This window comes from Pristis pectinata, chromosome 2, assembly GCF_009764475.1.
Source record: "Pristis pectinata isolate sPriPec2 chromosome 2, sPriPec2.1.pri, whole genome shotgun sequence".
NCBI classification, from domain to species: domain Eukaryota; kingdom Metazoa; phylum Chordata; class Chondrichthyes; order Rhinopristiformes; family Pristidae; genus Pristis; species Pristis pectinata.
The window spans coordinates 64,123,174-64,137,208 of record NC_067406.1 but is presented as its reverse complement, the minus strand read 5'-3'; the positions used below and the strand labels follow the sequence as shown (position 1 = coordinate 64,137,208).

Genomic DNA, 14,035 nt, shown 5'->3' with positions numbered 1-14,035 from the left:
CCTTCACTTAAGCCTTTGACTCTAATCAATTAAGAACTATGGAATATTCTTCTCAAATTCAGTTGCCAACAGAATTTAGTCTCTATTTACCGTTGCTCCATGACAGAATGCAAGCCATGGTACTTACCAACTGGTCTACAGCAGAACCAGTCCGAGTGAAGAGGAGTGTCACACAGGGTTGCATCAATGCCTTAACATTTTTCTCAATCTTCCTTGATGCAAACAAACTTTCAGTGGGAAGGGAGTTAATCCCCAGAACCAAATGAAAAACTGTTCAATCTATGGCAACTACACTCCAGAACTAAATTCACCTCATCCTCAAAAGTCAAGCTGCAATATGCAGAAGATGCTTGTGATAACACATGCTTGGAGGCAGAACTCATTCAATGAATTCAAGAGAATGGGCCTTACACGAAACATCCACGAGACCAACATCCTCTATCAACCTGCCTCCACTGTGAAACACTACCCTCTGACGATAAAGTAGTAAGACCTGGGGAAAATTTGGACCACATCCCATATTTCAGGAGTCACAAATGCAACATCCCCACTGACTCCTGGGAACCTTTGACCTATGACTACTCAAAGTGGAGGAGCAGCATTCAAGGTGGTATTGAGATTCTTGAGGTCATACAGTGGAAGCACACAGAAGGTCCACGTAAGTTATGGAAGAGCAAATCACCCCACAAGCTACCCACCCACCTACTTTATTGGCCAACTACTGGAAAGAGTAGCAATCATTAAGTTTCTTTCGAGGAATTTCAGACAAAACACATGGGCTATCAAAATGCTGATGTCCATAAGATATAGGAGCAGAGTTAGTCCATTTGGCCCATCAAGTCTGCTCTGCCATTCAATCATGGCTGATTGTTTTCCCCAACCCCATTCTCCACATACCCTTAACCCCCCTACCAATCAAGAACCTATCAATCTCTGCCTTAAATACACACAATAACTTGGCCTCCACAGCCCTCTGTGGCAGCGAATTCCAGATTTGCCACCCTTTGGCTGAAGAAATTCCTCCTCATCTCAGTTTTAAAGGGACATCCCTCCATTCTGAGTCTGTGACCTCAGATCCTAGACTCTTTGACTGATGGAAACATCCTCTCCATGTCCACTCTATCCAGGCCTTTCAGTATCCAGCAGGTTTCACTGAGATCCCCCCTCATACTTTTGAACTCCATTGAGACATCAAATGTTAAGCCTTTTAATCCTGGGATCATTTTTGTGAATGTCCTCTGGACGCTCTCCAGGGTCAGCACATCTTTCCTTAGATACGGGGCCCAAAATTGCTCACAATATTCCAAATGCAGTCTGGCCAACACCTCAGCAGTACATGCTCGCTTTTATATTCTAGTCCTCTCAAAAGGAATGATGTCAGCATGAAACAACAATCATTGGAAGAATGAATTTCCTCTTTTGGCCTAAGCTTCCTGAGAAATGCATTCTTTCTAAAGATGGAACTGCTCATAACAGTTTTTTTTAAAAAAATGACATAGATGGCAGCCATTTGGCCTATCAAACCTATTCTGGCCTGAGCATTCTGATCACTCCCATTCTCCCACTTAATTTCCTGTAACCTATCCTCTCTTATAAATACATCAACTTCCCTCCAATTTTCCTGGCACCTCCCCACACGAGCTGTAGTTTACAGTAGCCAACTGACTTATTAATCAACATGTTTTTGGGATGAGGGAGAAAATGGAGCAATTGGGAGAAATCCACACAGTCACACTAAGAATGTGTATACCCCATATTTTTTTTTTTGAAGAGCTATAATTTTTTTCTGAATTTCATTAAAATAAAAATTATAGAATAGACATTGTATTCTTTCCACCCCCATAATCCACATAGTAGGTTGTGATTATTATGTGTTGTAACATAATCCATCCCAAATGTTATAAGGATGCAATAAAATTTTGAAATCTGTACCATTAGGAAGCAGTCATTAGAACTATGAAATCCCTTTAGATTGTGCTGTGCCAAGGTGTTAAATCCAGAGAATTTCCAAGAGTTTCAGCTGCATTTTAGATCTTAACTACTTTCCTGTTTTTATCATTTACTAAGGTCTTAACTGGTATGCTTCCTTCCTTTTAATATCAAAATATTCTTTGCTATTACAGTTGTATAATAAAAATATTGGCATTGTCACCTGACAAAAGCATAATTGGTTGATAAAAAATTCAGTTCATTTTATGAAAAATAGCAGCATCTAAAATCAGCAACAAATCAAGTTAACATCACTGATAAATTGCATGAATGGAATTCAGACATAGAACAAAGTTGTAATTATCCTTTTCAAATGTATTCATAAAGCCTTACTACAAATATTGCCATTATTGTCCAAGGTGCTTAACAAGCGATGGATAACATTTGATGTTCACTGTGAGACAGCTGCTTTCAGTTATTTAACATTTTCAATGACTTAGATGGGATAGAGTGCCAAAAGCTAAGATTGCTAATGATGCAAAGACAGGTATCACTTGTAGATGAAAACAATGAATTACAAAGAAATACAAAAACAGTGAGCAAAGGGACAAAACACTGGCAAGTGGCTTTCAAATATTGTCATCCACTTAAGAAGAAGACACTTTCCAAAAAGGTGAAAGCTAGAAACTGTAGAAGTTCAGAGATTTAGGCATCTCTCTACAGAGATAATTAAAATGAAAATGATCTAAAGTGCTCTTTACACCCATTCTCTTGTATTGTTTTCCAGAAGCCATCTTACAGCTACATAAAACCCTGATTCCAAAACCATTCTAATCAGTCTTTTCCAAAAATATATTGATTAAGGAAGGAGAGCCATGTAGATTGACTGGAATGAAACCTGGAAACTGAGAGTTAAATTGGAAGAAAATATTACAAGAAATTAGGGTTGTACTTTCTGGAATTGACTAGGTTAAATGGTGATTTGATTGAACTTCAAGGTGTCAAGGAGAAATAAGGGTGTAGAGGGAATCTATTTATGTTGGTTGGGAATCAAGGACACAGGAATATAATCTAAAAACCACAACTATATCTTCCAGGACTTAAATTAGGAAATACATTTACAGATTAAGAGTGGTAGGAATTTTGAACTAATTTCTGCAAACGCCAATTAATACACATTTATTATTATCAACATTATCATGCAGCTAGGGAAGAATATCATCACAGATCTAACTGAATGGGGGAAAACAGGCTCAAAGGATAAAACAGTCTTCCCTTCCAGTTTCTATAGTCATCGCTGGGGCCAAAGTTATGGTAAAAAATTGCTGAAGAGGCTAATGGAAAAACAGGGTGCTGGAACAGGGCAGGAGTGTGCGCAAGAGAGCACAGCTCAGGATTTTTCCCTGCAGACTAAACAAGCATAATGCACAAAACTGGGAGAACAGATTAGGTGACTGCTATATTGAAATATGAATTCAGTGCATTAACATAATCACAATCCTTCAGTTTGCCTACTATTTTAATTCTCCACCCCCTTGCCATTGACCTCCCTCTCTCTTGCCTCACAAAATTCCAATAAAGCTCAATGCATGCAAGGATCACCACCTCATTATACCATCAGGCATCTTGCACCCTTCTGGATCCAACAATGAAGGCATCCCTAAACATTAAATAATTTCAGAGCATAAGCACTGTTCCAAATTTTTTCCACAAAGTAGCTGCTGATAATACTTTTTGCATGACCTTTCCTTTCTGGCTTGCACCATCATTCCTTGTTATTTATGTCGTCCAAACTCTTAAAATCCTTCCATTTTGTTCTTTCCTCCACCTCCAAATTTCTCTGCCCTTGCACTTATTTAAAATCTGTCATATCCTCCATTCCAATTTTCAAACTGAAATGCTGATAAAACACTTATTAGTTCATATATATGGATGATAAGCATAAATTGTTTGCAACAAGAAGCTAAAATGATTAAGGAATTTGAATGAAAGTTTTGATAAGTATTCCTGATAGACTACTGATCCCAGTTTACATTAATGGCTTGTATTCAGCGCAGAGAATGTAAAAACACCTTAATTACATTGAGCTGGGAGGCATATAGCCTCTTCTACTATCTTGTAGTTCTACATCTGTTTGGATAGGTCAAACATGCTGCATACGTATCGTCCTTCAGTTAGAATCGCTCCATGAAATTCATTGGAAGTTTAAGAGTAATTTTTCACTTCAGAACAATATTTTTTTTGAAAAGGCACCTTTAATATTTAAATTAACTGTCAAAAATACACACTTATAAATTGCACAATACCTTTACTGACCTCTTGCTATAAAGAGGTTACTAAGAAAATCCAAATTTTAAAAAATATTACAACACAAGTTTGTGGGCACTGTACATCTAAAGTTAGTATGAAACTGGACATTTTGTGGTTATATTAATCGTTAGAAATCCAGGGGTTTTGACTAAAATCCAGTTAGACAAACTTAAGTCCAACCCCGACAGCTGGGGAATTTGAATTATTTATTAAATAATCTTGAATGAAAAGAAAACTAATAAGTTGTGGAGAGCATGGCTGTCATAAAACCCGTTTGGTTCACTTATGCATTTCAGGAAATGAAATCTGCTATCCTTACCCTGTCTGACCTATATGCAGCCGCACACACAAGTCAATGTGGCAATCTTAATGGCTCTCTGAATGGCCTTGCAGGCCACTGGATTGCATCAAATTGCTACATTAAAACATAATAAATGTGGATAGACAACTGTTATTGACTTCAGCATTAGATACAGGTACAACCAATCTTGCAAAGCCTTCCTTAAACATCCGAACACTTGCCCAAATATGGAAAGCTATTCTCTAGACTGGTAAAGCAACAGTCTGGCACAGTCATACTCTGAGAAACATAACATTCTGCCAAAGTCCCATGACTCCTCTATCAGGATCATTGTTTACATCCCATCTCACCAGTAGGATAAGACAATGTTCACCGTAGTGTACAGACAGGACCAAGTGAAGATCATCTCCAGAATCTGTGAAGTCTGAAGGAATCAAGTGTTGTAACCATTCTAAGGTTACAGCACTTCAGGTAATTACCATTTACTGATATCCCTCAGCTAATGAATCAGTAGTCTCCCTAGAAAATACAGATAGTAGAATGAGCACAGATTCTCTGGCTGAGGGACCTCAATATCCATCACAAAGAGTGGTTTGGGTAGCACCACCATTGAACAAGATGGCCAAGTCCTAAAGGACATTTATCAGATTGTGTGCCAGTGACAGATGGAAGAAAGTTAAAAGGGAATAAACTTACTCAACCTCATCCTTACCAATTGGTCTGATGCAGATATATCAATGACAGCATTCATGGAAATGACCATTAAATTGTCCTTACTGAGATATCAGCCTATAAAGCAGTGATATATTGTTGTGGGTCCAGAATCTCAAACTGGCCAGACCTGGTTTCCTTCCCCAAAGGACATTATTGAACTACACAAGTTTTAAACTGATGAATAATTTGATGATAACCATTACCAATGGTGGATTTTCATTCTTATTTATCTAATTACTCAACTGCCATGATAGGATTTGAAAAATGGAGTTATTTAGCTTACTCCCACTTCCCAGCTCTTGGTCCACAGCTTTTTAAGTGCCCATCCAGGAGGACTTGTGGGATTGTGCCTCCCCCTTGCTCGGATAGAGGTAAAGGTTTTCATGAGCTATCATCCCATCTTCAAAAGAATAGAAATTAAATTATGCCGAATAGAGATTAAGATTTTCTTAAAAAAATGGAAAAGGGCCAAACAAGAGGACTGCTTAAATTTTACTGTCAGAAAGATTGTTTGAAGCATTTAATTAGCATCTTGGAACCAATATGACACAAGTGTTTCATTCCTGTAATTACATAATAAATTAATGCTATGCACTTGTCATTCTGCATGAACTAAAACAAATCTGGCCAGTACAGAGAAAAAGTAATTTCCAAAACCTGTAGGTAATTCAAGGGTTAATATTTCATGAGTCTATTAAACAGTCAAAAATCGCAACCTTTATGTTTTATATTCAACAATCAAATTCACAAAGTTATAAAATAAAAGTGAATTCCCTTATGTGATTAAAAACACTAAAAATGCTCCCCCCCCCCAAAAAAAAAATCAAAGGCCATACTGAAAAATAATCATCTGCTATAATCCCCAGGATAAGCCAGGTAATGGTAATATCATTTGCACTACAGGCTTCACTCAGCCTTTTCCACAAAAATGTGAGAAAATAATTGTTGAAAAAAAGTGGTGCTTTCAAGGCATTCAGTAACCCAATACAGACATTTATTTGTACATCCTGTACCCTCCTCCAATAACTAAAAAATGAACTAAGTTTTACACAGGAGGTTAATTAGCACACGTCTTTTTAATGTGTATAAAGTCCAAAATTTTCTTTGCAGACAACACTTCTCAGCAATTACTTAAAGATTATAAAAGATGTATATCCATGCAATACTATAAGGTCATGCATGTACCTTACCATCTCTAAGGTTTCAAAGTCTGCCACAGAGAGATCTGACATTTAAAAAATGGCTGATTACAGATCCCACATTGACAGACTTCAAAGGAACATTTACTATAACTGAATAACTGACCTTTGTTATATCAGAGGCTATACAAGACATGTCACATTATCTCTTGGCTGTCTGCTGGAAGCTGTCTGTTGTAAAAACAAGCTAAACAAAAGGGACCAATTTCTATGAACATTTTAGAGAATGACCTTGGTTTTATACCCATCGTGACATTTTACTTGAGAGATTGGCAAACTGTGATTAAAAATCCATTTATGAAAGTGTCACCTTAAAATTTACAGCAGTCAATATAAAATAGATGTAGCTTTCAAGATACATACTTTGAATGAGGGGCTTTAGTAATGCATTTGACAAGGTCCCTCATGGTAGGCTAGTCCAGAAGAATAAGTCACATGGGATCCATGATGAGTTGGTAAATTGCATTCAAGACTGGGTTGATCTTAAAAGTGGGTGGTGGCAGAAGGGTGTTTTTCTTACCGGAGGCCTGTGACCAGTGGAGTTCCACAAGGATCACTGCTGGGACCTCTTGTTTGTAGTATATGTTAATAATTTGGTTGAAATTGTAGGTGGTCTGATCAGCAAGTTTGCAGATGACGAAAATTGGTGGAGGTGTGAATAGCAAAGTTGTTTGTTAGCAGGATATATATCAGTTGCAAATGTGGGCAAAGAAATGGCAGATCGAGTTTAATCTGGACAAGTGTGAGGTGAAGCATTTTGAGAGGTCAAACACAAAAGGAAAGTATGCAGTAAATGGCAGAACCCTTAGGAGCACTGATGTACAGAGTGATCTTGCATTGCAAGTCTATAGCTCCCTAAAAATGGCAATACAAGTGAATAGGGTGGGAAAGAAAGCATATGGCATACTTGCCTTTAAAGGTAAATACAGAAGTTGGGAAGTCATGTCATGTCATAGCTGTATAAAACTTTGTTTAAGCCACATTTGTAGGATTGTGTGCAGTTCTGGTCATTATGCTATAGGAAGGATGTGAAGGCTTTGGAAAGAGTGCAGAAGGACGTTGCCTAGATTGGAGTGCATTAGCTATTAGGTGATATAGGATAAACAGAATGATTTCTCTGGAATGTTGGAGACTGAGGGGTGACCTGATAGAAGTATATAAGATTATGAGAGCCAAAGAAAGGGGAAAGGGGAGATGGAGTCTTTTTGACCACTGCGCCCCCCCCCCCCCCCACCCAAGGGTGGAAATGTCAAATACTAGGGGCATGGGTTAAAGGAGATTTGTGAGGAAATGTTTTTTTCCTTTTAAACAGAGAGTGGTAGCTGCCTGGAATGCCCTGCCAGGTGAAGTGGTAGAAGCAGGTACAGCAACAATTTTTAAAGAGGCACTTAAACAGACACACGAACAGACAGGGAATAGATGGATTCGGACCACATGCAGGCAGATGGGATTAGATTAGATCTGCATCATGCTCAGCACAGACATGACAGGCAAAGGGACTTGCTCCTATGCTGCTCTGTTCTATGTTCTGAATATGATTGACCTCTGTTGCAAAGAAATATTAGTTGCTTAAGCTGTGTTTTAATAATGAATATATTAATTTCCAGTATTTTGTTTTGCAAACTAGTCAGAGGTTCTCCCAATTCTGGGTTCACTAATCAAAGGCTCTTCCTGACAATTTTTGGAATGTAACCTTATGAAAAATTGGGTCAAACCAGATGTTAAGCAAACAACGGTGGAAAAAGTTGGCAGAGACACAGGTATGTCCTCAAATATTTTTTTCATTTACTCCATTTTTTTACTTCTATGCATGCAATTCCTAGCCTAAGAGTTGGACAACCTGTTCCTTTCCAAATTTTCTTATCTTTTTGAGATATAGCCCTACTCATAATTTTCATAAAAATTGCCAAGGATGTGAATTAATCTTTAGTGAATCTGGATTTTTACCCAAATGTAGCAAAGAAATGGTTCATTTCTGACTATTTTCTCCCATTCTACCCTCTCTCAATTGCTCATCAGCCATTTATGTTCTGTCTTTCTACAATTTTTTTTTGTTTTCGTGTTTAATTGCTATGACTCCTATTTCCAGGTTGTAATAAGACAGGTCACCTTGCCTTCAATAGAAGGCCTATAACTGTTGAGGGTGGCTCACCAGCACCTTCACAAGCACAATTCTGGATGAGCAATAAGTGCTGGCCTTGTCAATTCTGCCTAAATCTTGAAAAATGAATTTTTAAAAAATTCTCTGCTATTCTTTAACTTCTCCTTAAAAATCCTCCCCCTCCAAAGCATGCATCTTGACTAAGTAACTATTCCACTTACCTGATGCAGGGTTTCAATCTGAAACGTCAACAATTCCCCTCTCCACCCCCTCACCCCCTGCCCACAGATACTGCTTGACCCACAGAGTTCCTCCAGCACATTGCTTGTTGCTCCAGATTCCAACATCTGCAGTTTCTTGTTTCTCCATTATTCCACTCTATCTCCATCCACCTATCCCTTACTTTTATAGCTAGTCCAGGAGATCATGCTTTTTTTTATTTTAAAAAAAAGAGAAACAAAACCTTCAAAACTAAGCCACCTCATCTAAATTTATGTAGTTATTTCCCCCCCAAAACAAAAGTGCATTGGCTTTTCATACAAATTGCTGGCACTCTCAAAACATTTATCCTGGAAGATGTCCTGTTCGATAAATAGCCCTTGTGAAATTATGTACTGGTATGGGCTCAGCTTCCAAATCTTTGATTGTGGCAGCACAATAAGGTTGTGTGTCATCAACAATAACCAATATTGAATTGTACTAAATGCCTGATTGTGTCAGATGGATTAAAACTTCCTCCAAATTTTCACTTGGTTCCCACCAAAACCTTCACACTGTGAACTTTTTCATTTGCTGGTCCACAATTAGTGCTCCTTTGATGAGCACTAGGTTCATAGCAATCACTACTCTCAAATTACTTACACAATTGCATATTCAAGTGAATTCAAATTAGTTTGAATGACTGTTAATATATTACATCCAAATACTGATTTCATTTATGTGATAACTTGAACCTTTACCTACTTAAATGCAGTATAGATGTTAAAAGCTAAACTGTAGCCAAAATCAGTGCACAAAGTTATTTGAAATCTCAGTCAGCAATTCTTACACTTGATGAAACCAAGACTTGAGCAGCAAAATGGGTAGAAAATTTCAGATAACAAATAGTAGTCAAGAGAGTTGTTGATAATATGTTGGAATATTGAGACCAATATTCCCCGTTAGCCGACTTAACCAACTGAAATTAAGTCTGTCGGCTGAAGTCATCGTTCACTTTTGTAATGAGAAGTAAATGGAACCACAGCATAAGATGAGAATAAAAATCACAAATCACAGGTTGAAAATTTTAAAAAAATGACTAACTGATCATTTGATTCAGACAGATGCAAATTTTCTCATTAATTCCAATAACCAGTTCTGTTGCTCAGAGGCATAATAGGCCAACTTCTCACATCAGCAAAAATCTGATATAATCAACAGGAATGGAATCTTAACTCTGAAAAGTGGTACAGAGGTGACACTCGTGAGAACAATGAAAAAAATTATTTGGAGAAAATACATATTTCAACTCAAATCTTTTGAAGTTGCACTTTTAACTATGCAGAGCAAAAGACTATTTGATGTTGAAGGCTTCTGATATTTAAAAGCTGCCTAGCAAGCTCCATTAAAGTGAAAACAAGATTCAAACTGTGATGAAAGTTACATTCAAGGATTAAAACTTGCCTTCTCCCAAACCCACCAGTATCTTCAGAATAAAGTGCAGTAAACTCAGCCAAAATCTCAAGTACTAATATCCGAAAAAAAGTTTAGGCTGAAGTATTTTCAGCCTGATTTACAAGAAGGCTACAATGAACATTGGTGAATTGATCACCTGACTCCATTTGCACTCACCTCATGTTTTCCAAGACAAGCCCTACAAAACAAAATAATGAATTTTAGTAAAGATTTAGATAACCAAAAATATAAAGATATTACTAAATTTTATATTGTTGAATTATATTATGAAATCAATCCCAATGTTTATTCAGTAAACATTCCTCTAGTTATCTAAACCATTCAGAAATAACTTGAATAGAGGGGAGAAAACAGCTTTGGTTATTTGCTTTCCTGCTCTATTTTCACACAATCTATGAAAAGGAGAAAAAAAAAGAGCTTTATCATCTTATCTTGCTGACCAATGCAAAACTTACTTTGTCAAAAACAATTCTTCTGAAAATTGAGAGTTTATTTTTTCACATGCCGTTAAATTACTTTTGAAAACTATATGCAGTACACCTGCAATATTTTTCAGCGGTAACATTTATCAGCAGCAGGTTCTCTGAAAATTACACTTTCAAGCTACAATAATAAAAAGGGAGGTGGAGTTAACATCAAGTAGTCCAAAACCCCTCAAACAACGGGAATATAGGGAACTACTGAATATAATGATCACTAAAACATCAAGCATGCAGCCACCATATTTAACGATGTCTGAATACTTGGAGGCAAATACCTAGCCACTCCATAATCAGGTACTCATGTGGCAGGTTGGGTTTAACATTTAAGAACTTAACCACCAGCGATCCATCATAAAGAGTTAAAATTTCAACCTTACTGCAAACATAAAAGCCAAACACTATTCAAAATCTGAGGTTTGGTCTTGAAATGAGGTTAAAACATGAAAATTTTAATTGTTGAAAGATGCATGATACTTGGTTTAGACTTCATTTTGTTTGTGAAGCGGGGTTTTGTTCAGTTTCTGATAGAAAATGCCCATCAAAAATAACCTCAAGCTTATTTAAATATCCTTTATTTTGCATCTTCTACCATCCCTTCTAAGAGGAAATATTTCATCTTAAATGACTTTCTAATAAACTCCAGTTTCTTATACTACTTTTTTCCCCAGCCCCAACTTCATTCAACACTCGACTCCCCCAGCATTCCGAGCATCTTCTCCATCAGCCTTCAATGAGGTTTCATCTTTTGATTCCTCAATGCCAGTGCCACTAAGTCTCAACGAAATTACTTTCCTAGCTTTAAGCTGCTGCTGAAAGTTTTCTTTCTTGCCAAGGGCCCTACTCTCCCACACCAACTCCTCGCCCAAAACCCTTGCTGAAGATCAATCGGAGCCAGAAAAAACTCAGCATCCCATGGCCATAGAAACCAACATCTCACTCATTAGGACTATTTACATCCATTTTGGTAATTACTTTTGCCATTCTGCAGTCTCTCTGGTGCTACCAACAACATTCATGGAAGATACATTTCAGACTCAGGACATTTGGCAAAGCCAGACCATACCAGTGTCGATGTGCCACTAATTGCCTTATGTCTTTTCTCATCTAAATCTGTCAGCATAACCCTTTGTTCCCTTCTCCATTATGTGCTTGGTCAGCCTCTCATTAAATGCATCTTTACTATTTGTTTCAAACACACTGTAATAGCAAGTTCTCGCCACTCTTTGGCTCAACAAGTTTCTTCAGAATTCCTACTGGATTTGACGGTGACTGTATTGTATTAATTTGCCTGAAGTTAACTTTGCAATGAAAATGGAAGGATCCTGTTTTCATTCCAGCAAACCCTTTCATACAGATTTCTGTTAAATTATCTCTTGGCACTCTTAAGAAAAAAAAGACCTGTCCATTCACCACTCCTAATATGTTAGCCCACCTTTGACGACAATGATGCACGGGCAACAAATACTGGCCTTGCTAATGATGCCCAGAACACAAACCAAAAAGAAAAAAAAAAAAATCACATTTTAGCCTTAAAACCCTTCAACCCCTCTCCTCTCCAACCACGCATTACTCCTTTGGCCTTCTAAGATCCTTCTACCTCACTTCTAAGTTTGAAAACCTCTTCAAAACTGCTATTTTCACCTTCCATAAAAGCAAATACCTATTCACTGTTTTTGTCTCCAAGACAGGTCAGTACTACAAGATGTTGTCAATGAATTAGTTATGGTCAGAATGTTTATTCCACAAATAGTCAAAAAAATGCCATTAATTAAACAAAGCATTTTGCACTAAATAGTAAACATTAAATGAAAATGGTATCACATGGGATGTAATACAAAACTCCCAATGATCTGGTATCTGATTGTTTGGAAATTCCAGTGCTTTAGCATCTGGTTCGCTCATTAGTCTGGAGTTGAAGCTAGGGGCTCAGAGTGCAGGTCAGATGTGCGGCCAGGCTCCAGAGCACAAGGGGTCAGGAAGCTGCAACTCACCGGGTTCTATTCTCTACTTCCTTTAAACTCACTGGGTTCACTGAAAGATGTATTATTGTGTAACATGCAAAAGAAGTGAAGTGTGTGGGGATATTAATAGGAGTTCCATCCAACAGTCTGGAAAATCTGCTACCCAAGCATGCTGGATTATTTGAGTTTTACTGTACTTTATTGACTGATTTATTTCAAAAACACAAATGACGAAAGCACACCTAAATATAATGGAATCAAAGTTCTGCTCTTGTTTTATAAACAAAGCAGTTATGGAAAAAAAATTATTGATGAGCAATTTGGAAACTACATCATTAAAGTTAACATTTGAAAGCTTAAATTGGAAGTACATATAGTTCCCAACTAATTGGATGTTAGCCATAATGTATTAAAAAAATCAGCATTTAAAATTTTACAAATTAATTTTAAAACAATTTTCAGAACTAACTGCAATACTGATTTGAGAATCAGAGTGTAAGGCTCTTACTTACGTGGGAATAGGAACCATACAGGCTGGGCAAGGGATTGCTGTTCGAATGAAAGCTGGCCCAGAACGTCGTTCCCAAGGACCTGAGGGTTGGCACTAAGAGGACACAAGGATTATTATGAGTGCCTCATTCCAAAATGCCAGAGCACAATTTTTTTTTTACGTGACTTTTCAGATAATTTTTGCCAAAGAGCTATGAGAATTTGATGAAGGCATACAAAAAAAATGTTCAATTAATTTCATTTAGACTACAGTATCATTCTTTACTGCTTTGAAGTTGAAACTAGGCAACCTGCAGCTTGTTATTGATCGAAAATCAAGGTTTAAGAACATGAAAATAGGAGCTAATTTTGTGCAGGACAAAACAAAAAGCTCTTTCTTAACAAATAGATGAATGTAATCACCAAAAAAAATTATATGTAGCTTTTATTAATAACTTACTTCCACCCAATATTTATTGACTTTTACCTTCACCGCCCCCCCCAATAAAGAAAGCAAATACATGAAATTATTCATTACATCTTGAAATAACAACACAAAAATCACTGTTCCTTCTTCAATCCAATGTTAGAATTCAACAATAATTACATGATGAGCTGCTTCATAATGCAAGTGCTTTATTAATTGCTTTATTTCCTTTTTCTTCTTAGCAGTCTAGTTTACTTCACCACATTGCATTTCCCACCCCAAGATTACAAGCAAAAATAAAAGCAGATGACTGGAGTCAATCATGCAACAGGAGTTGGAAATTGGTTTGAGAGGCAGAAGACAGAATAGAGATTAATGGCAGGGACTCCGACTGATATCTTATTGGTTAATGCTAAAAAGGCAAAACGGGTACAAAGACACAGTCAAG

The 14,035-nt window shown here is 37.2% G+C and overlaps 1 protein-coding gene across 1 annotated transcript in view; it reads right to left on the bottom strand.

Annotated features, from left to right (window-relative positions):
- The window catches only part of nfxl1 (nuclear transcription factor, X-box binding-like 1), an 81,011-nt gene that overhangs the window by 36,576 nt on the left and 30,400 nt on the right, over positions 1-14,035 (bottom strand). The window contains exons 14-15 of the mRNA XM_052039882.1: positions 13,184-13,275; positions 10,385-10,406 (exon numbers count right to left, since the gene is read on the bottom strand). Of these exons, the coding sequence (XP_051895842.1) occupies positions 10,385-10,406; positions 13,184-13,275 (114 nt within the window). The remainder of the gene's footprint in view (positions 1-10,384; positions 10,407-13,183; positions 13,276-14,035) is intronic.